This window comes from Pseudorca crassidens, chromosome 20 (genome assembly GCF_039906515.1).
Source record: "Pseudorca crassidens isolate mPseCra1 chromosome 20, mPseCra1.hap1, whole genome shotgun sequence".
NCBI classification, from domain to species: Eukaryota; Metazoa; Chordata; class Mammalia; order Artiodactyla; family Delphinidae; genus Pseudorca; species Pseudorca crassidens.
The window spans coordinates 12,499,611-12,522,504 of NC_090315.1; the positions used below are offsets into that span (position 1 = coordinate 12,499,611).

At 51.4% G+C, this 22,894-nt stretch overlaps 1 protein-coding gene across 4 annotated transcripts; it reads left to right on the plus strand.

Annotated features, from left to right (window-relative positions):
• Positions 1-1,040: 1,040 nt before the first annotated feature.
• On the plus strand, positions 1,041-21,089 carry PHLDB3 (pleckstrin homology like domain family B member 3). 4 transcript variants are annotated; one of them, XM_067721297.1, is made up of 16 exons: positions 1,041-1,185; positions 1,653-2,017; positions 2,692-2,874; positions 3,098-3,235; positions 6,160-6,288; positions 6,536-6,694; positions 7,696-7,806; positions 7,968-8,051; positions 8,365-8,475; positions 14,278-14,377; positions 14,514-14,619; positions 14,703-14,790; positions 15,044-15,100; positions 18,411-18,630; positions 19,238-19,323; positions 20,287-21,089. In XM_067721297.1, exons 2-16 carry the CDS (start codon positions 1,784-1,786, stop codon positions 20,518-20,520), a joined length of 2,040 nt encoding a protein of 679 aa, XP_067577398.1. In that variant the 5' UTR covers positions 1,041-1,185; positions 1,653-1,783; the 3' UTR covers positions 20,521-21,089. The 4 variants fall into 4 exon arrangements, with proteins under 4 accessions (XP_067577398.1, XP_067577401.1, XP_067577399.1 ...); XM_067721300.1 differs by having other exon boundaries at positions 20,659-21,089; XM_067721298.1 differs by having other exon boundaries at positions 14,529-14,619.
• Positions 21,090-22,894: the final 1,805 nt, after the last annotated feature.

A 22,894-nucleotide genomic window follows, 5' to 3' on the forward strand; every position in this document is an offset into this window, starting at 1 on the left:
GTCCCTGGATAGGCCAGGGAGCAAGGCCGCGTAAAGGTCCTGGGAGCCTGGAAGGAGATTTGCTAACTCATAAGATAGAAGCAAACAGATATCTGGGGCAGGGTTCCTCAGCTCCTTGGATTAGAACAGTCTTAAGTTAAACTACTTGCCCCATGAGACCCAGAATAAGGTACTTCACTTCTCCAAGCCTCAGTTTCCTCATTTGTAAAATGGGAATAATAGTAATAATAATAGGGTGTTGTGATGATCCAATGAGTCCATATGTATGAAGTGCTTGGTACACTGCCTGCACAGCAGACTTCCTATCAGTGTTCACTATTACTGTTACTATCATTTGAAATGAGCTCTGAGGCACCTCCTGGCTTGAGTGACAGGATGCCTAATGGTAAAGACCATGGACTTTTGAGAGAACAAATATGGTGTTAACATTAACATGTGTAGACTTTGCGGACACTTGTCCCCCTCAGCCTCAGTTTCCTAACTATAAAATGGAGATAGTAATCCCTTTCTCTACTGTAGGCCGCTGTAAGGATGAAATAAATTAATGCGTGTAAAATGTTTATACTTTATACACATAGCTCCTGATATCCAGTGATCCTTTCTCACATACCAGTTATTTTCCTGTTTTTGCCCAGAGAGGAAAGGGTCTGGCTGAGACCTTTAACCTCGCCCTCCACCCATAGCAAAGTGGTGGTGGGGGGAACATACTTCCCCCTGTCTCTGGGCGGGTCTCTGACTCAGCTCAGGGCACCCCCCCCTCCCCTTGCCCAGCTCCCCAAACCGGTCGGGGCCCTTCTAAAGGGCTCGTTAGAGGGGAGAGGCCCCTATCTCCATTCCTCTCTTCCTTTCAGGATTCCCAGGGTCTGGACATTATACATAGGTGACCAAGGCGCCTGGCCCTCCAGGGGGGAGGAATGGGGGTGCTGGAGGCAGAGTTGGGGGGTCGTCATGCTGGGCTTTCCGAGGGTGGGGCCGGGATGGCCGGATGCCGCGGCTGCGGGCGGGGCAAGCTGGTCGCTCCTTCCTCCCTCGAGAGCTGTTGGACCTGTTGTCCCCATCCACTTCCGGGCTGCTGGGAAGGGGGACAGAGCAGCCTCTCTCTCCTCCCTCTTCTCCAGCCACCTGTCTAGTGGGCAGAAACTGCAGCGCCGGAGCGCAGAAGGGAGCGCGCCGAAGCCTGAGCCGGTGAGGGGGCCAGGGCTTGGGTGGTGGAGGGGGCTGGAGTTCTGGAATCTAGCTCCAGGAGGAGCCGAGGATTCAAGGCCCCTGGTTCGTCCAGAGGGAGACCAGGAGCCCCGACTCCTGGATCCCTCGGTGAGGCGGCAGGGGGCCCGCTCCCTTGCACAGTGGGGTCGGAGCTGAGATTACTGGGCTCCAGAGAGGACGTGGCGGAACCCGACTCCTGAGTCCGCGAAGGAGAAGGTGTTGGGGTCCCTCTAAAGTGGTCCAAGGGATTGTGCGGGGCTGCTGGGAGAGTACAAGGCTCGACACCTGGATAGCAGGGAGAGGCCGGTAGGGGGCGGACTAGGACCCCGGACTCAAATTCTGGTCAAGCCTCCGAGGGAGTGACGCCCTAGGAGCCATCGAACCCCGCCCCTAGAAACTCCAGGCCGAGCCTCAGGAATGCTCAGTCGCCTCCTTTGAACTCTTAGGCCCCGCCTCTGGAGCGCTCTCCAGAGCTTTCGGGCGGGGCCTTGAGCCCTCCTGGGCCCCGCCCCCACGCTACCGGGCCACGCCTCCCGAACTCCAGGCTCCGCCCACCCGACAGGAGTCCGCAGAGGCCATGGAGACACGGAGCAGCCCGGACGAGGGGACCCCGCCGCCCGCGGTCCCCGAGTGCGACGCGGAGGTCCGATCTCAAGGGGCCGCCCAGCCCCGGGAGCTCCCCGAGGACTCCCGCGAGCAGGAGGTGCCCGAGGCCCCAGCAGAGCTTCCGAGCGGCCAAGGGGCTGAGCAGCAGACGGAGGAAGAGGAAGAAGCGGGAGAAGGCAGCAGCACGGAGAGCAGCCGCGATGCGGTGAGGGACCCGGAGGGCGAGAGCCACGGGGGGACCCAGAGAGACAGACCCAAACGGGTGACAGAGACACAGAGAGACAGGTATAGAAAAACCAGATAGACAGAGACCCAGAGACAGGGAGACTGAGAGACAGACCCAAAAGAGTTAGAGACACTGAAAGACCAGAGACAGAGACTCAGAGAGATGGGGATAGAGACACAGACTCAGAAACAAAGATGCTCAGAGAAACAGAAAGAGAGACAGAGAAACCTTGAGAGACGGAGATACTCCAAGGGAGAAAGAGAAATAGCGATTCAGAGACGGAAGACAGATACTGGGTCAGGAAGATGAAGCCCAGATAAAAGGGGGAAAGACTCAAGGAGACCCGGGGGGAGAGAAAGAGATGCAGGACCTTCGAAGACGTGACGCCAAGAGTATGGGAACTGGATAAAGAAAAAGAAACACCATCCTTGTGTCGACTCTGTGCCCCTGGGCACTGCGAGCCCCTGGGCCACCTCCCGGGGCCGAGCGATCCCTGGACCTGCACCTTCCCCTCCTTGAATTAAAAGAACTTGGTGGTAGAGTTAAACGCCGACTCAGACCGCCTGAGGGGATGTTTGGGATGGAGAACAGACCTATTTAGTGACTGCAGGGGGCGAGTCCTCCCCAATTGACCACGCCCTCTTCTACCGCAGGTGGAGGCTTCGCCTTCCGTTCAGATCCCGGCCACGCCACCCGCAGCCTCTCAGGCTGGGGAAGGGGTGCGAGGGGCGGCGCGGCGGCTTAGAGCCCAGCAGTTGGAGGCACTGACTCGCGTGGCTTTGTTGGAGCAGCGAGTGAGGGAGCTACAGCGTCAGAGGAAGGAACTGAGGATCCAGGTGAGGCTGCAGACCTCTTGGGAATTCTGCCCCCAACTATTGGGGAACCCCGCAGGGCCAGACTCCCGGTCCTTTCCAACTGCGGGAGCCCAGCTCCATCCTCTCTCCGAATCCAGGAGTTCAGATTCACAGGTCCCTCGTTCAGACCCAGGCGTCCGAGCCCCCAGCCCCCTCCTACTCAGACCCAGGCCTCTGGGTCCCAGGCCTTATATTCTCTCCGCAGATGGAGGTGGAGGTGGCCCGGCTTCGGGGTGAACTGGCTGGGGAGCGAGTGGCCGTCTGGCGCAAGGAGGAGCAGCTCTGGGAACTGCTGGGGCAGCAGGTGGACTCAGAAAAGGGCGTCCAAGAGCAGCGGGAACAGGTCTGTTTGCCCTGCTGGGTCTTCCTCCTCAGTTTTCTTCCTTGTTGGATAGACATTCCTTGTGGTGCTTCTGGGCCCTGGGCCCTGAGGTTATCCCCATTCCCCAAACGGGGATCCTTGGGCTGGGGGCAGGGCGCGGGGAGTGGGCCTATGCCTCTTCCTGTTTCCCTCCTCCCTCCTTGTCCATGACTTTAGGGCCTGACTCACTGCTTCATCTTCCTTTGCCCCATCTCTCTCTGCTCTTTAAATGTCATGTTGTGAAAAACATCAAACCAACAAAGATAGAGGAGTCAGATGGGCTGCCAGGTGGCGTGCTCCCCAGCTTCAGCAGGGATTAATCCTCCGTTCCTGTTTCCTATCCCCCAACTGGCTTCCCTGTCCCTAGTTTTGAAAGCCAATCCCAGACATCATATTGCCTGTAAATGCTTTAGTTCTTATCTTATAGATAAGAACTCCTTTTAAAAAACATTATCCCCATATCATTGTCACACCTGAAGAATTAAAGTTCTTAACACCGTCTCATTTCCAGTCAGTTTTCATGGGTCCGAGGTTGTCTCAAAAACAGCTAACCGTTGGCTGTTTGAATCTGGTCCCCCAAAGGCCAGTATATTGTAGTTGGTGAAATGCCTTGTGTGTATTGTTTCACGTCTAATGGTCCCTGCTTACTGTACTATTTGTTGGAGAAACCAAGTCTTCTGTTCCATGGTCAGTGTGTGACCGGTTGCATGCCTGGGGTGTCCTTTATCTCATTTCTCTTCCTGGAAGCGGGTGGTTGGTTAGATGTAGAGGCTGGGTCAAATTCAGATGTGCTGTAGTGCTTCCTGTGTGCTGGGTCAGGGGGACATTGTCTCTGGTCCTCCAGACCTCAGTGAGGTCAGTCTGATCCCTTCGTAATAGTTATTTACCTAAAGGCTTTAACATCCATTGGTGGTCATTGCTTGGACCAGCACTGGCACTATAGGTTGGAAAATGGTAACTTTGTAATTCTATCAAACTCTCTCTTTGCCCTTATATATTGGAATTTCCTGGGGCTGGGTCCTGAGTCTTCGTTTACTTCAAAGAGCCTATATTTCTCCCAGCCCTGATTTCCCTCTCAAAATGTAGACCTACGTGTCCCACTTCCTAGGATACTGGTTCTAGAAGCTCCTTCCTCCCCCAGGACCTGGGATTCCAGACCCCAGCTCCTCCTCCCTCTAACCCAGGAGTCCAGGCCCCCAGCCCCTCCTCCCTCAGACTCAGGAGTCTGGCCCCTTCTCATTCACCTTATCCAAAGCTGACCTCAGCAACTCCCTTTTCCACACTGTCCCTGTCTCACTGTCCCTTTGGCCACCAGGTCAGAGTCCTGAGCCTCGCTCTGCGTGCCTCCTTATCTCTCACCCCAAGCCTGTCAGTCACCATGTCCTGTTCTTTGTGCTCCCTGAACCTCTCTTTCTAATCTGTCTCCTTTACATCTGCACTGCTCAGACCTCACCTCACTCATTGCTTGGAGGACTCATGAAGGAGCTGGTCTCAACCCCTCAAGCCTACCTCCCAGAGGGATGATTCCACACCTAGATCCTTTCAGTCCTTCTATGACTCCCCGTTGCCCCAGGATAAGGGCTCCTCAGCCTGGTGGGCCAAACCGAATGTGGGCTGCACCTTGTCTGCCTTTCCACTGTCATGTCCCACCTGTGTTCCCCATCTCTTCCCTCCACCCCACCTTCTCCCTTCTTGACCAGAGTTTGTCCCTACACTTCCTGTACTTTTCAACTTCCATTCATTTGCTCCATGCTGTTCCCCTCTATCCAAAATGCCCTTCCAGCCCCCTCTGTCTCCACTAGTCTAAATACTCCCTGTTTTTTGGGGTTTTTTTTCCGGCCACGCCACACAGCATGTGGGATTTTAGTTCCCTGACCGGGGGTCGAACCCATCCCCCCTGCAATGAAGCATGCGGCCCTAACCACTGAACCGCCAGGGAATTCCCAGATACTCCCTGTTTTTTTGAGACTCACCTTAAAATCCTCACATCCAGGAAGCCTAGGATTACCCCAGTAGAAATTGCTCCCCGCGTTCTGGGTTCCCACAGTCTCTGTGTTTCACTGCCCTGATTGTCCCAGACTGTAACTGGCTGTGTCCCCTGCTGGAGCACAGGGCCCAGGTCAGACCCCCTTCTGGGTCCCCAGTATCAATCACCCAGCCTGGATATATTTTGCACTCATTCCCTCATTCATTTTTTTAACTTATTTAATTGAAATATAGTTGATTTACAATGTTGTGTTAATTTCTGCTGTACAGCAAAGTGATTCAGTTATATGTATATATATATACATTCTTCATCATATTCTTTTCCATTATGGTTTATCACAGTATATTGAATATAGTTCTTTGCGCTATATAGTAGGACCTTGTTGTTTATCGATTCTGTATATAATAGTTTGCATCTGCTAACTCCAACTCCCAATCTATCCCTCCCCCATCTCCAACCCTGGCAACCACAAGTCTGTTCTCTATGTCTGTGAGTCTGTTTCTGTTTCGTAGATTAGTTCATTTGTGTCATATTTTAGATTCCACATATAAATGATGTCATATGGTATTTGTCTCTTTCTGACTTCACTTAGTATGATAATCTCTAGTTCCATTCGTGTTGCTGCAAATGGTATTATTTCATTTTTTTAACGGCTGAGTAATATTCCATTGTGTATATATACACCACATCTTCTTTATCCATTCATCTGTCCCCTCATTCATTTCTTAAACAGCTGTTTACTTGACACCTGCCCTGGGTGGGCCTGTGTAAGTGTGAACCAGTCAGACAGGGTCCCTGCCCTCATAGAGCCAACACCCCAGACAGGGAGGGATTTGAGATCTGGCTGGCCTGGCCCCCGCTGGCCTCTGTTTCCCTCCCTGGGCTCAGGCTGAGGCTAAGAGCCTGGTTGTTCATTCAGGAACAGAGGCACCTGAGCCAGGAGCGGGATCGTGTGGAGGGTCTTCGCCAGAGACTCCGGGAGGCCCAGGGGCAGCTCGACTTGCAGCCGGAAGACCAGCGTGAGCGGCTTCTGCAGGGAGTGCAGGAGGTGAGGGTCCACTGGACCCACTCAGGGACCCGGTGTCCAGGCCACTCAGGACCCAGACATCCAGGCCCTCAGTCCTCTGCTTCCCACCCACCTAGTAGCTCGGGCTCCAGCTCCCTAACCCCCAGGACTCTGGAATCTAGATCCTCAGCCCCATCCTCCCTCATTGCCCAGGATTCCCGGCCCCAGCCCACTACCCTCCTGGTTCCTAGGGGTTCAGGCCTCCAGCCTTTTTGTGTTTCCCCCACAGATGAAGGAACAGCTGGATGTGGCCCAGCGTGCCTATGAGGACCTGGAATTCCAGCAGCTGGAGCGGGAGAGCCAGTGGGAGGAGGATTGGGACAGTCCCAGGGCCCGGGCACTGGACCCCAAGGTCCAGGAACTCCAGGCCAGCGTGGTGCAGCACAGGGTGAGTCGGGCTGGGCTAGCCCTGCCTCCCTCGCCGTTGCCCTCTGTCTCCTCTGCTCCCTTCTTTGGCCTCGTGTCTTCCCTGTGTCACGTACTTTAAAATAGTAATGACAGTTGCTGACATTTATTGAGCATCTACCATGTGCTGGTCCTAAATGTTTCACGAGTATTGAGTCATTGAATCCTTACAACAATCCTGGGAGACACGTCTTAATATTTTTTCCCATTTTATAAGTGAAGAAACTCAAGGTCAAGGTGCTCAAGTAATCTTTTCCAAGGTCACTTAGTTCATAAAGGACAGAGCTGGGATCTGAACCCACTAGATCTTCGCCACTAGGCTCCCTGCCTCTCAAGCCCTCATCCCAAATGATGCTCTCACTAGTCCTTTCTGGGGGCTTCACATTCAAGGGTCTGACAAGTCCCAATGGAAAAAGCAACATTTTGACTGTATTTAATACAAAGGTTAAAAAAAAAAAAATACAAAGGTTCCCAGGGTTTTGGCTTAGAAAGTTCTGATGTGGGTCTCCTTTCCCACCTCTATTTCTGGACCTTCTTCCTGTCACTTTCTCTTTTCCCATTTCTGTCTCACGGCTTCTGTCTGTTTCTGTGCTGTTTCTGTCTTGTCTCTGCATCTCTGTCTTTTGGGGTCTGTCTTGGTTCTTTTCTGTATCTCTTCTGGTTTGTCTCTGTCTTTCCCTTTCTTTCTCTCTCTGTTCTTGGCAACGGTGACTTTCTCTGTGTCTCCGTCTCCCTCGGTCTCTGGATTTTGGATCCTCCATCCCTCCAACTCAACTTCAAGTCTCTCTGGACCCCCCCAAAGGGGAGGAGGACACCACGGAGGTTAAGTCTAAGTCCCCCACCCCCTCCCAGGCACCCAAATGCCAGGGTCTCTGTTACGGGGTGGAACAAGCCCCAAGCTCTCAAGGAGGACCTGATTCTGGGGGAACCAGCCTGGGGACCCTGGGGCAGCTGAGTAACCAGGGCTCTGGGGGTGCCCTGCAGCGCCGGATCCAGGTCTTGGAGGAGCAGCTCAAGTCACTGGGGGAGCAGATGGCAGCTGAGAGCCGGGGGCTGAGCCAGAAGAAGGAGGAGGCCCTTCAGGCCCTGACCCAGGTAAGTTCACCCCAGGCACCTGTCCCACTTGCCTCACTTCCCCCTAGGGCATCCCATTGCCTCCCTGCACCCCAGGTGTCTCCTGGCATCAGGGAGAGCTGCTGGGATGGCCCTTTCCGACCCTGAGGCGTGGCAGCCCTTGATGTCTTGCTGTCCCCTAGGAACGGAGCAGACTTCTCAAGCTTAATTGCCTTCAGGGAACCCCTGGCGAGGACTTCTCTGAGCCCAGCCAGGCCCTCACCAAGGTATGGGGATTTCATGCGACTGTCAGCCCCTTCCTCCCTCAGACCCAGGAGTCCAGGCCCCCTGCCCCCTTCTCCCTTGAGATCCACGATTCTCAACCCCTAATCCCTTTTCCCCCTGGGACGCAGGAGGTCCAGCCTCCAGGTTCCTCAGGGAACCAGACATCTCTGCCCATAGTCCTCCCTCACGAAGACCACGTTTCAGCTCTCTTGGGACCTTGAGCCTTTGTTTTTCCATCCAAGAAATGGGCTGGCTCTGGAGGCTTGGGCCAGAGCATCCTTCCAGTGGCCAGCCACCCCACCTGTTCTCCTGCAGCTCCTGTTCACCCAGAAGACAAATCGCCAGTTGCTGGTTCTCCAGGACCCCACTGCTCACGCTGCCGCCGCCACCTCTTCCTGCCTCTTCTCCGTTCACAGCTCCATCCAGGTGCCCCCCCAATGCCTCGTCACCCCGGGTCTCACTGGTAACTGTGGCTTTCTCTGCGGTGCACCTGGGGGAGAGGGAAGGCCGATCAAGTGGTATTAATGTTTATCAGCCTCCAGCTTTATTATTCATTTTCTTTCTTCTGCCTAACACCCCACCCCTCCCCTGGAGAAATGGGACTGTGCCTACCCAGGTGTAAATTTTAAAAGCCACCCAACAGGGCATATTGATAAGAAGGCCTCCTCCCCCCACCCCACTGGCCCCTGGCTCCCTCCCCAAAAGCAGGGCAGCTACTTGTTTCTTGAATATCCTTTCCTCCAGATCTTCTTAAAGCCGGGGATCCCAGCTTATTAGTGGGTTAAAACATTTATTGAGTATGTTGCTACCAACTTTTTTTTTAATATTTATTTATCTATCTATCAATCTATTTATTTATTTATTTTGGCTGCGCTGGGTCTTAGTTGTGGCCCGCGGGATATTTGTTGCAGAATGTGAGATCTTTTTTAGTTGTGGCATGAGGACTGTTAGTTGCGGCATGCGGGATCTAGTTCCCCGACCAGGGATGAAACCCAGGGATGGAACCTGGGCCCCCAGCATTGGGAGTGTGGAGTGTCACCCACTGGACCACCAAGGAAGTCCGGCTACCACCTTTTAAAATGAAATAGAGTAGACAGTGGCAGAGTGCTATGTGTGAGGTAGGGGTGAATAGTCAATGAAAAGAGTTTTGTTTCAGTCATGTGGATAGGGGGCCAGCGCTTAGAAATTGGGAGCTCTTTTTCTATCATGTAAATGTTTTTTTCAGAAACATGTCTATTAGCTACTAGTTGGCTTTTATTTTCTAGCTTAAGACTCTGTCGTGGAGATTGTTTTCCACTGAGACATTTAGAGCTGCTGTTTCCTTTTCAATGGCTCTGTAATAATGATATAAACAATAACAACCATAATGACAGTTAACATTTGTGGAGTCTTCATAGCATGCCAGGCACTGTTTTAAATGCCTCACGTGGATTCACTCATTTAGTCTTTGCAACAACCCTACAAGTTGGGTTCTTCTTTCCATTTTATAGATGAAGAAACTGAGGCAGAAAGGGGAAGTTTCTTAACCAGCTAGTATGCGGCAGAGCTGGGATTTGAACCCAGGCACTCTGTTTTCAGAGCCTATGCTCTGAACCACTCTGAGCTTCTGTGTGGCACACACTTCTACGTGGAGGCACTGAGCCAGCCCTCCCTCTGAGGACAGTGATTGGAGTTTTTTTGCAGTTTAAGCAATGCTGTTAGGAAGATCCATGTATGTGTGTCTTTGTACCCACAATAATAATAACAAATTAATATCAATTATTATCTAATTAATGTTGTCTGTTATAATATTTAATTGTTTCTATTGTCTAATATAATATGCAACATTATCTTATTAATTAATATTAACAATATTCATATTAATATTAATTTTAAGAGCTTAACGTAGGCCAGGATCTGCTCAAAACCATCTTATGCCTTGGAGCCACGTGAAGTTGCTATTATTTGGAGGTGAGAAACAGTCAAATACTGACAGTTTGAAGTGCTTCAACCTCATATATATTATATTATTATATACTAATATTATACTATATAATTATTGTTTCATGGATATACAATTCAATAATATACGTTACACATTCATGAAATTTTATGTATATATAATTTTATTTTTTGCTCAGAAGAACCTGCAGAAGTAGGTCTTGTTATTATCTGGGTAAAGGGTTAGCAGAGCTTTTGTAACTTTCTAGCTGGAAGCTTGATAAAGGTGGACGGTCAGCTGTGTTGCCAGGCAACATGACTTAGGGTAAATATGACCCTTATAAGTAAATTGCATATCTATAAATACTTGGTGGGAAGCTGGGTCCATTCCTATAGAGGTGTTACCTGAGTCATTGGCTCCTGTGTACATGGAACTTCTAAGGCCAGGTGGACCCTATACCCACCGGCGTGGATCCCACACCCACCTTGCACCTGGGTGTCACCTGGGGGCCAGACACTGACCCCTGGACGCTGGTGGCCGTGCTGGGCACTCTTTTGTGTGTTTTGCATGAGGTCACTCGTTGAATCCTTGCATCAGCCCTGGCAGGGCAGCGGGACGTTGCTCACTTTACAGAGGGGGAATCTCCCCGAGAAGAGCCGTGACTTACCAAAGTCACACACCCAGCTAAGCAGCAGAGCTTAGGTTTGAAGCCAGGCTGCCTGTTTCCACAGCCTGTGCCTTTCGGGAGATGAGGATTTCTCAGGGATCCTTCAGAACCTAAGTGGGTGACTGGTTAGCACCAGCTCAGAGGGAGCGACCGGGGACCTCGGGATACATGAGGAGCCCAGGGAGTGTTTATTTACTCAGCCAGATAAACTGTAAACAAGTGGATAAATGAATGCAGGGATTAACAAATGACTCCTCCTTGCCCCTTCCTCTCTCTCCCTCCAAGTCCTATTAAATCCTTCTCAAATTCTATACCTTCTTGCCAGGATCATGTGATGACTAAGAGTACCTTGGGTTCCAGTACCTGTTCTGCCACTTCCTAGCTGGCTGACCTTAGAGACAGCTCTGTGCCTCAATTTACTTAGCTGCAAAATGGGAATAATAACAGCATTCATTGGTTAATGCATTAAAACTCTTAGTGTGATTGATGCCTGGCACATAACAGGTGCTCAGTAATGTGGGCACCTGTTGCTGTGATTAGAGTTATATTGATTGGTATTATTGTAATTTTATCACTCTTACTCCACCCACTCCCACCCTCATCTCTGGTTTTAGTGACCCTATACCAGCCTCCTCACCGGTTTTCTCTATTTTAGTTTTTGTCTCCCAATAATTTATTCCCCAAACAACAGCCAGAGTGATCTTCATCCCTCCTACTTCAGCCCTTCCCACCAAAAGCCTTCCATGATTCCCCCAGTCTCCTCACCATGGCCCACAAGTCCCTGTGTGGTCTGACCCCTGCCCACCTCTCACCATCCCCCTCCCTGTACTGACTGCTCAGCTGTAGGAGCACTGACCCACCAGCACTCCATACTTGTTCCTGCCTCAGGGCCTTTGCACTTGCTGATCCTGCCACCTGGAACACCCTTCCCCTCAGTCTCCCCGGCCAACTTTTTTTTTTTTTTGGCCCCACCACAGGGCTTGTGAGATCTTAGTTCCCTGACTAGGGATCGAACCCAGGCCCTTGGCAATGAAAGCCCGGAGTCCTAACCGCTGGACTCTCAGGGAGTTTCCCCTGGCCAGCTCTTATCTTTTGGGCCTTAGGTCCAGCGTTCAGAAGGCTGTTCCTGGTCTTCCAGTTGGAAGGTGATCCTTTTTTATATCACCGTTTTATAACACACTCTTCACTCACAGCAATTTCTGATGATACACTTATTTATATGATGGCTCATTCAGTTCCTACAATGTGAGCGCCATGGAGACAAGGCTTGGGTCTCTCTTACCCACCTTTTCCCTCAGTGCCAACAATCTAAGGTCTCTCGGCTGGGGAATGCTGGGAATATCAGTTGAAGGAAGGAAAGAGTGAAGAACCACAGGAACTTGGGACTCGGTTTCCTCTTTGTGAAGCAGAGCGAAACTTTCCCGACTCCCAGGGCTTTTATAAGCTGAAATGGTCTTCCGAGGGCCAAGTACACTGTTAGGCACTTGATAAATGTTAGTCACTATTCTAAAAAACGTTTTAAAATAATACGAATCTAGAAAATCACATCCAGGGGGTCCCTGGCGGTCCAGTGGTTAGGACTCTGAGCTTCTACTGGAGGGGAACTGAGATCCCACATGCCGGGTGGTGCAGCCAGAAAAAAAAAGAGGGACTTGCCTTCATTAATTATTTGGTTACCCAGGGATATGGTTTTTGTAAGACATGCAGGGAAAATGCTTAATGGTTTCACTTCATTCTCCTGTCTTCAGAATAGAGTTGGTTCTCCTGCATCCTCCAAGGTGACCAATGCAATTTTTATTTTAGTATTATTATTAACTTGTGGATTACATATATTTGAGCAGTGAGTATCCCTACTGGTGTTCAAATTATGCCACTTATTTATTTTTATTATCCACACAGAGTTTTTGCTCTTTTTTTCTTTAAGAAATTATTTCAGTTTTCTGTCTTGATTACTCTCAAATAATTTTGTTTTCATTTTTTGGTAGTTTTTTTAAATTTTGAAATGATTTAAGACTTACAGAAATTGCAGGAATAGTAGAAAGAATTCCTGCATACCTGTCACCCAGATTCTGTGATTAACATTTTACCACATTGGACATTTGCTTTCTTATTCTCTCTCTGTACACACCCACCCACATACACACACACAGTTTATTTTTCTTTTCTGAAGCATGATTCCTCTTTACCCCTAAATACTTCTACTTTTATTACCTAAGGTCAAGGCCATTCTCGTACATAACAACAGTACAGCGATCACATTCAGAAGCTACCCTTGAGACAATATTATTCAAGTCCACAGATGTGATTCATATTTTTGCCAATTGTCCCACAAATTTTTTTTTAAGCAAAAAACAAAAAAAGAAAAAAAAATTTTTTCTGATCTAGGAACACAGGTTGCATTTGGTTATCATGTTTATTATTATTTTTTGAACTAATATTCCTTTTGTTCCAAGTTCAAAGGTCATGGGAGGAGAGTCAGAGAAAAGACCTTTCCCACCATTGTTTTCATCCACACAGTTCACCTCCCAGGGGTGACCAGGGTTACTAGTGTCTCCCGTCTTCCCAGAGATCCTCTGTATTTAAACAGTCATGTATATACTTTCCCCCTCTTTTTGTTTTTGTTTTTGCGGTACGCGGGCCTCTCACTGTTGTGGCCTCTCCCGTTGCGGAGCACAGGCTCCGGACGCGCAGGCTCAGCGGCCATGGCTCATGGGCGCAGCCGCTCCGAGGCTTGTGGGATCTTCCCGGACCCGGGCACGAACCCGCGTCCCCTGCATCGGCAGGCGGACTCTCAACCACTGTGCCACCAGGGAAGCCCTGTTATTCTGTCTGATATAAACAGCATCCTCCTCCTTTTTATATGCTTTGGAGTTTTCCTCCATGCAGATGATCCCTAGTTTATCCCTGCCTCCTTTTGACGGGCACTTAGGTGGTCTCCGGGCATCTTTGGGGATTAACCTTGAAATCAGGTCATTTTGCACATGTCTGAGTGTCTCCACATAGTCCTAGAAGTGGAATTGGGGCTCAAAGTTACCTATGCATTTGTCATTTTGATTTTCTTTTCTGTTTTTGTTTGTTTTTCTTTTCCTTTTCTTTTTTTTTTTCATTGACTTTAAAAAAGGAGCCAAACTGGCCTCCATAACGGTTGTTGCAATAAAACGGCCCCCAGCATTGTGGGAGCACACCTGGGTTTCGCACACTCCCATCAACACTGCGGGCTTTTGGGGTTTTCTTTAACAGTTTTATCGAGGTATATAGTTCACCCATGCTACAATTCACCCGTTTAAAGAGTACAACTCAGGGGTTTTTAGTCACCGAGTTGTGCAGCCATCACCACAATCAATTTGAGAACATAGTCATTATCCCTAAAGAAACCTCATACCCTTTAGCCATCACCCCTCAGTTCCCCTCTCCTCCCAGGCCCTGGAAACCGCTAACCCGCTTCCTGTCTCCCTGGATCTGCCCGTTCTGGACGTTACACTGTGTGGTCCTTTGTAACTGGCTGCTTTCACTCAGCATCACGTTTGCAGTGGCTTTTTGATCTGTGCCCGTGAGACGGTGGTTTTACTTGGCAGTTCTCCAGCTTCATGGTGGAGCCTGAGCATCTTTTCTTGTGTGCGTGGGCGTTGTGTGTTTTCAGGGCTCCATTGGCCTCCAGGGGACTGGAAGCCTGCCCCGGAAGAGGGGAGAGAGAGTGAGCCAGAGGGGATCCCCCCGGCCCCTGTCCTTCTATTGTACTGGTGAGTACGTACCCCTCCCCTGCGTAGGCTCTTCCCCCGTTAACCACCCTCCTGCAGCACAGGATGGAGGAACCTGGTTGCCTCTGTTGGGGTAGAGGTGGGGGGGCTTAGACACGGGAGCATCCCAGCCCCCCAGCCCTTTTCCCCGCAGGAGCCCTGGAGGCCTCGGCCCTCCCGCCCTCAGCCAGAGACTCCGGGAGACACCCCCTCTATCAGCTGCTGAACTGTGGCCCCAGAAATAGGTGAGACATCAGGGAGAAGGTGGGGAGATGGGGGGAAGAAGTCGGGCTGCTGTAACCTGCGCGTCTCTGTTCTCTGCTCCCAGTTGTGGGGCCCTCCACCCGGACATTGCCCGTATGGAACACCTCCTGCAGCAGGCTGTGGCAGAGAGGGAGCGGCTGCTCCAGGCCAGGGTGAGACGGCAGCCCCTCCCTCCTCCCTCAGCCCCAGGATCCAGACCCCCGGCCCCTCCCCTCTCAGACCCAGGATCCAGGCCCCCGGCCCCTCCCCGCTTAGACCCAGGATCCAGACCCCTGTCCCCTCCTCCTTCAGACCCAGGAGTCCAGGCCCCTGACCCCTCCTCCCTCAGGACCCAGGAACCCAGTACGTTTTTCCCACTTATTATTGGTTAGCATTCTCGTTGATGTTTTCTTTCTGCACTCACAGGAAGGGACAAGAAGGAGCACGGAAGGTGCCTCAGACCCCCCTGTACCTGCTATCATGGTCAGTCCCACCCCTAACCCTCCCCAACCACTACTCCCCTGGTCTGTCTTGCTACCCTGGCCTCTGCCCTGTCTTATCTCACCCTGTCAGTCTCCTCCAACGGCACAGGAAGGTATCCTGGGCTTGGCAAGTGGAAAGGGAACTCGAAAGGCCTAGTTCCTGTTCCCATCAGGGTCGTCTGTATTCGTGGCGTGTCCTCGGGTGACACGCTCCATTCTCTGTGCCTGGGTCCCCTCTTCTGTAAGTGGGTGCCGGTGTCAGAGAGTCAGCAGTTGCCGCAGAATGAGGGTAACCATGTGCTGGGGCTTTCAAATATTATTTGAATTTTTGTTTTATTTATTTGATTCTTTTAAAAAACTTCTGATTATAGAAATATTCAAGCATATTCAAAGGTAATAAACCTCCATGTACCCCCCCACCACGCAGCTCTAGTGATCATCAATGTTGAATCTTGTTTTACTTACCAACTTTGTTGTACTGAATCCTCACCTAATTCCCACTCTGCAGTGGAATATTTTAAAGCAAATTCCAGACATTTCATTCATATCTCACTATGTATCTCCAATAGATAAGGGTTTTTTTTAACATAACAAAAATTCCACTGTCATAGTTTATGAGATTATTAATAATTCTGCAACTTTCTGATACATGATCCGTATTCACATTTCCCTAATTGTCTCCAAAATGTCTTTTTATAGTTGGTTATTTGAATCTGGACCCAAACAAAGTATGCACACTGCATTTAGTTAAAATGTCTTTTAAAACCCTGAGATAGAGTCCTCCCTCCCTGCTTTAAAAAATGCCATTAATTTGTGGGAAAAGTCACTTATCCTGTAGAATTTCTCACACTCTGGATTTAGCTGACAGCTCCTTATTAAAATTTTATTTCTACCTACACTAAGAACATGAATACTTTTTGTTATAACAGACACTTCAGAATTGGGGAAAGTGAAGTTCCCCTCATCTTACCTCCGGAAGTGCAGGTGTTTTCTATCGCGGAGAAGCGTTCAAATCTTTTTTTTTAATACTTTCCTACGTACACCGATCAAACCATATTTGGTGAATTTATTTTCCTTGTAATCGAGCACATCATTCCCAACCTGCTTTTGGTTCTCTCAACCATTTGGCATATTCTTATTCCTTTCAACCCAGTATTTACAGAGGGCCTACTGCGTGGTAGGCCCTGGGTTATATAGCAGTGGCCAGAGTGACAATCCCTGCCCTTGGAGAAGCTGGCGTGTAGCAGGGGAGAGAGACAAAAAGCAGCATCAGTAAGTAAAATCAGTAGCATGTCAGGTGCTGATAAGAGTTCAGGAATAAAATAAATTGGGAAGGGCAGTGGGGCCTTCTGGTTTCAGGCATAAGCTCTACCTCATTAAAAATGAAGCACTCCTGCTGTGTAGCATCATCATTTATTAAACGGTTCCCTGTTGACTGCACTGTCCCCCCCACCCCACCCCCTTACGGCTCAAGCTGCCTTCTCGTGCCCGTGAGCAAGTGTGTCTCCGGGATTCGCACCTGGAAGTGGAATCACCAGGTCAGGGAGCCTGACAGCAGCGAGCTCATCCGTGAAACAGCCCCATGTGGAGGGTGCTGTGATCACCGCCGAGTTTCAGTGTAGTTTCAGTGTAGGGAAACTGAAGCTCCGAGAGGGGCAGGCGTTCCATGGAGGTGACACGGGTGGGCAGTGGGGGAGCTGACAGTCCCAAGCCCATCCCTGCTGTCCTGGATTGGGGCCCGGCTCCACCACATCCTACCTGGGTGACCTTGATGAGTCAGTTCCTCTCTAGGAGCCTCAGTTTCCTCGTCTGTCAAATGGGGGCAATAATGGGTTGTTTTGGAGAGGCAACAAGGTGATCACTTGGCACAGTGCCAGCCACAGAGTGGGACCTTCCATACGTGGTGATCAGTAGTGTTACCGTGTGGCTTTGGTGAGATGACCCAGTGGGTGCCTCACTGCTGTGGCCTCTCCCGTTGCGGAGCACAGGCTCCGGACGCGCAGGCTCAGCGGCCACGGCTCACAGGCCCAGCCGCTCCGCGGCACATGGGATCCTCCCGGACCGGGGCACGAACCCACGTCCCCCGCATCGGCAGGCGGACTCTCAACCACTGCACCACCAGGGTAGCCCTGGTGGGTTCCCTTTTAACCACCCCTTCCCCTCCTGTGCATTCCCCGGCTCCTCCCCATTTCCCCTCCTCCTCATTCTCCCCTGTCTCCATCCAATGAGTCTCACCTCTGTTTCTCATCCATTCTTGCTTTGGCCTTGCTTCAGTGTTTTCAGCCCTTGATACTCAGAGTGTGGTCCACGGACCAGCAGCATCGGCGTCCCTGTTCCCTGGGAGCTTGTTAGACGTGCAGAACCTCACCCTCACCCCAGACCCCCACCCCGGAATGACTGAATCCCAGGCTGCATTTTAACAAAATCCCTAGGGGGTCCCCTTGCATGCTGAAGTCTGAGGCCTCAGTTTGACCACAGAGATCATACCATTCTTTGCAGGGATCATTTGGGAAGAATAGGTATGATCAGGCTGGGCCTTGTAACAGTAGACACTTTGATCACCTTCATTCTTCTCCCCTTTATGGCCTCCTGAGATGACACTCTGCCTGGGGAGTCCTGGCTCGTCAGCTCTGGCTGTGTGACTTGGGCCTAGTGACTTAACCTCTCGGAGTCTTGGTTTCCACATCTGTAAAATGGGGACAATGATGTACTTACCCCTTGAAGAGTGTTTGAGAGGACACAGATTATACCTATAAAGTGTTTTGTTAGCACAGGTAATAATCAGTAATTTCATCACAACAAGAATAATAACAATAATAATAATGATGGAAACAGTGCTCTCATTTATTGATCACTCACTGTCTGGTCCCTGTTTTACAGAGACAGTAGATGAGGGTCCCACCAGGGTCCATCACTTCTCTAACACATCTCCGGTGTTTCAGGGTAAGCGCTAGGGTCAGGAAGACCTGAGTTTGCCACCCAGCTCTGCCACTTCGAAGCTCTGTGTGACCTCGGGTGGATTATTTTCTCTCTGTACTTCAGTGTGCTCATCTGAAAAATGGGGCTCATAGTAGCCCTGACCCGAGGGTGGCCGTGGGGAGTCAAGGAACGGATGCTGGTAAAGCCCTGGGCAGAGTGTCAGTTCATCGCTTTAGCTGTTGGAAATATCATCTTGATCGTCATTGTTAATGAAAGGCTGTGCTGGGCCTTATACTCGAGCTACTCTGACCAGCACCCCTCGGGGGCGTCCAGGCTGCAGGACCTGCCCCCCCACCCCATGAAGTCACTGCACCCTTCTCTTGCTTTCCCAGGCCCCGCCCACAGCCCCATCCCGCCCTCCTGGCCCTCGGGTCTTGGATCTCCGGCAACACCTGGAACGCTGGGGCCACAACCCGGAAAGCTGCCCGCACATACGGGTGTCTGGGGGCTACTGCCGCGGACCCCTGGTGAAGATGGGAGGCCGCATCAAGACCTGGAGGAAGCGGTGGTTCTGCTTTGACCGCCAGGCCCGCCGCCTGGCCTACTACACGGGTAAGCCCACCCTGGCTGCCTTGGGACCCGGGCCCCCAGGCCCCTGGAAGAAACCACAACAGACTTTCACCCCAGAAACCTAGGCGTCCCACCCTCAGCCCCCTTCTCTCTCAGGCCCACGAGTCTGGATCCCCAGCCCCTTTCCCCTTTAGTGAGCCAGCCCTCCTCAGTAACGTGGGTAACAGTTTTGTACCACTCTGGCTCCCCAGACCCCATTTTCCTAAGGTGCCCTAGAGGAGCATTGCCCGTGCCCAGCCCACAAATCTAGGTTCCAGGCCCCTCCTCCTTCCTCTCTAGGAGAATCAGTGATGCTGAATCTCTCCTTGAGTCCCTGCCCTTCTCAGGGGCCAAGGCACTAGGGGACCTAGGATTCCAACTCCCCAGACCTCATTCTCCGGTCTTGTCCAGTCACCACACCAGTCTCCCTCCTAGTCTCCCGTCAACATGCACTCACCTCCCAACCACAGTACTTTAGGGACCTACAGACTCTGCCACCATGTTCCTCACCCCCACCCCAGTCTCGGGACTTGGGCCCAGTGACTCCCCTGCTCCCCCCACCATACACACCTCTCACTGGCTCTGTTTCTCCCTCACCTCCCTCCATCAGACAAAGAACAGACCAAGCTCAAAGGCGTCATCTACTTCCAGGCCATCGAGGAAGTCTACTACGACCACTTACGCTGTGCCTTCAAGGTGAAGCCCCTGCTTGGTGCTGCTCTGCCCTCCTGGTTGGAGCCCCGGCTGTCAAGCCTGATCTTATCCCTGGGAAAGGCCACCCACAGCCCCTACTCCATCCAGTGGTGCTCCATCCAGCACAGGAAACCAACAGATCATTTCACTGCAGGGACCAAAAATCAAGAGCTTAGTCTTTGGCTCTCAGCCCACTGATATTTTTCTTGGAACAAAAGTTTTAGAGCAGAAATTTGGCAAACGCAGATGCCAAGTTGAGAATAAATGTCTGAATTGGGCAGGGTGAGGACTGAGGCAGCCTGGGAGCATCTAAAGGAGACGATCATTCGTTAGCATCTGCCCATCATTGCCAAATGGTGATGGGCCCCATGGTGTCATATCATATTTATTTTTCCCCAGAGAACGCAGGAATTGGAACTTCTATAAAAATAAAAGTGCAAAAAAATAAAAATAAGTAAAAAATAAAAGTGCAGTGCCAGAAACTGATACAATGTTTAGAAAGCTCTGGAGAGCAACTGTGGCTTTTTAGAGCTTAGTCTGGAATCCGAGCTGTGGGACATCAGGAAAGTGACTTCCATTCTCCAGCCTTAGTTTTCTCACCTGCAGAATCGGCACTCTTCAGCCCATTTCTTCAGAGCTGAGAAGGTTAGAAACAGATAATGGACGTAAAGGATTTACCTAATTCAGGGTTGGCAACTAGGTGCTCAGTAAATAGGTTGTAGACACTAGGATTTTCCCAGTTACAAACCAGGGGGATTTTCCCAGTTACAAACTGGATTTTCCCAGTTACAAACCAGGGGGACCTAGATTTTGGGGGGAGGGGAAATTTGAGTGTCTGTATTTATTTCTAATATAGGAGAAGGTAGGCTGGGGGATTGGGACATGGGTCCGTACTCTTTTTTTTTCTTTTCTTTTTTCGGTACGCGGGCCTCTCACTGTTGTGGCCTCTCCCATTGCGGAGCACAGGCTCCGGACGCGCAGGCTCAGCGGCCATGGCTCATGGGCGCAGCCGCTCCGCGGCATGTGGGATCTTCCCGGACCGGGGCACGAACCCGTGTCCCCTGCATCGGCAGGCGGACTCTCAACCACTGCGCCACCAGGGAAGCCCCCATCCTCTTTTTGAATTCCTCTTGCCCCCATAATTCTAAGCGCCTTCCTGTGTTAATTCATTTAATCCTCATAACCCAACGAAGTAGGTAGCATCATTTAGGAAGACAGATGGGGAAACGTTCAGGGAGTGTAAATAACGTGCCCAACCCCACAAAGCCTATAAATAGCAAGGCTGGGATTCCAACTAGGGTGGACTCATAACCATCTCCACTCCGCTTCTTATTCCAGAGCCCGAACCCTCGCCTAACGTTCTGTGTCAAAACCTGCGAACGCCTTTTCTACATGGCGGCGCCAAGCCCAGAAGCCATGCGCATCTGGATGGACGTCATCGTGACAGCGGCTGACGAGAACCACGACCCCTGAGTGAACATACCCTCTCAGGGGGACATCCCAGCGAGGCTCTGCCCCGCACGCGCTGCCTCGAAGCCACGCCCACTGCTGGAAATCCTGGGCCAGCCCCTTTGGAACTCTCCCGGGAATTTTGTGGGCTCGGCGGTTCGGCAGGTCTGAGCTGCGCAGTTCTGGGCTGCAGGTGTCTTCCCGGACCGGAAGCCAGCCGCTGAGGCTCTGCCCTGGGTGGGAGGAAGATTGCGGGGGCGGGAAGGAACTATTTATTGGTGCTCCTGTGATACTGAATTAAACTTGGAGGAAAAACAGTGGTTACTGCTGAGGTTCCCAGCACAGGCGTACGGGGCCCCTCGACCCCTAGGCAGGACATCTGAATTACGGGTACCTCGGAGACCATGCATCCTTTAGCTGTTCTACCCTTTAGGAATGGAGACCTTCAACCCCAAGGTCATGGCTGGGAGGGGCGGGGGTGTGGGGAGGCATGCGTCCTTAGTCTTGTGGCAATTTTGTTTTTTCAGTTTGTGGGCCCGCCTGCTTCCACCCTTTTGGACGTGCCTGGGCTATTGGCAATTTCTAGGAACTCCTAGGCTCCTGCCCTGCAGGCCGTGACATATGTTATTCCCTCTGCCCTTCCCTTAACCACCTAGCTCCTTATTCTTCGCGTCTTAATTGGGATGTCCCCTCCTTCAGGAAGCCCTTCCTGACTCCCTCAGCTGGATCAGGTACCCCCCTTTGAGCCCTCCTGTCCCATTCCTGAACATCGTGGGTCATCGCTGGTGATGGATCTATGTCCTGACGGACTGGGAGCTCCCTGAGGGCAGAGCCAGGGCTGTCCTGGTCATGGCTGTGTCCCCAGCACCAGAGGGCACATTTCATCCCATGAAAGTGGAAAAAAAAAAAAAAAAAAAGCTATCCTTTCACCTGTGGGTCTTTATGTAACGTTCCCTTTGCTAAGTCACCTTTCCCCACTCCACCCTACTCGTCATTTAGGTCATAGCTCAGATGTTTCCTTCTCCAGGAAGCCTTCCCTGATTCTCCTGGCTGAGTCAGATGCTCCCTCTGGGCTTCCCATCCCAACCTTGATCACTCTGCCTGCTCCTTCCCCATCACGGCTTTGACTACTCTGGGTCATCCGTGTGTTTGATGGGTGTGTTTCCCGTGCTGGGCGGGAGCCCCAGGAGGCAGGGGTTGGGCTATTTCCATCACTACTGAGTGCTTGGCACACAGCAAATGGCCTGTAGGCAAACTAGGTGTTGAGGGAATAAATTGATAAGAAAGACGCTGAGGATGGGGCGATGGTGAACGACAGGCATAGAACTTTTCATCATTTACATCTCACCTAAGGTGTCCCCTCCTTCAGGAAGCTCTCCCTGATCCCTGGTGGGCTTCCGCAGTCCCCTGAGCTCCCCGACTACAGGACCACTCCCTGACCACTCTAGGCTGTCACTGTGTGGTACAAGTCATTTCCTCCCTTAAACGTCTCTGGAACTAGGCATCCAGTCCCTCTGGTTCCCATCTCTTCAGGACCTGGGTGTCCCATCCCAGGATTCCTTAAGGACCCAGATGTGCTCCTGAAACCCCGGAATGCAAACACTCCAACCCCCAGGCCCTTGGGGACCCGAGGTGTTCCTTGGCCTCTACCTCCAGGTGTGAGGCATCTAGGTTCTTGGATCATTTCATCCCTTAGCCCCTCTGCAAACTGTCCCCTTACTGGGGCCAGCTTCACGGGCATGTGACTAGTGCAGTTGACAGGTCCCATGTTCAGAAGAGCCCTCTCGGCTTTAATCATCTGTGATTGCCATCCGGAAATTCTTAATTTTGTATTTGAATTTGTGTTTTGTAAGTGAAGTCTGAAGGGTGTGGAGCTTGAGCTGGGGGGACTGGAGCCTCAGCTCAAATGAGGTCCCACACCTGCCATCTCCCACCTCCCCGGAATAGGTTCTGTCTGCCTTCCCCTCCCTGCCTCTGCCCTGTGACTTCCGCCATCCTCCAGCCCCGACAAGGGCCTGAGTGCTCACGGGAAATCCAGGCACTTGTGCCTCTTGGCATCTCAGGTGGGGCACGGTGGCGGGCGGCTGGTGGAAGGGGAACCCAGCAACCAGTTTGCTTTAGTTGT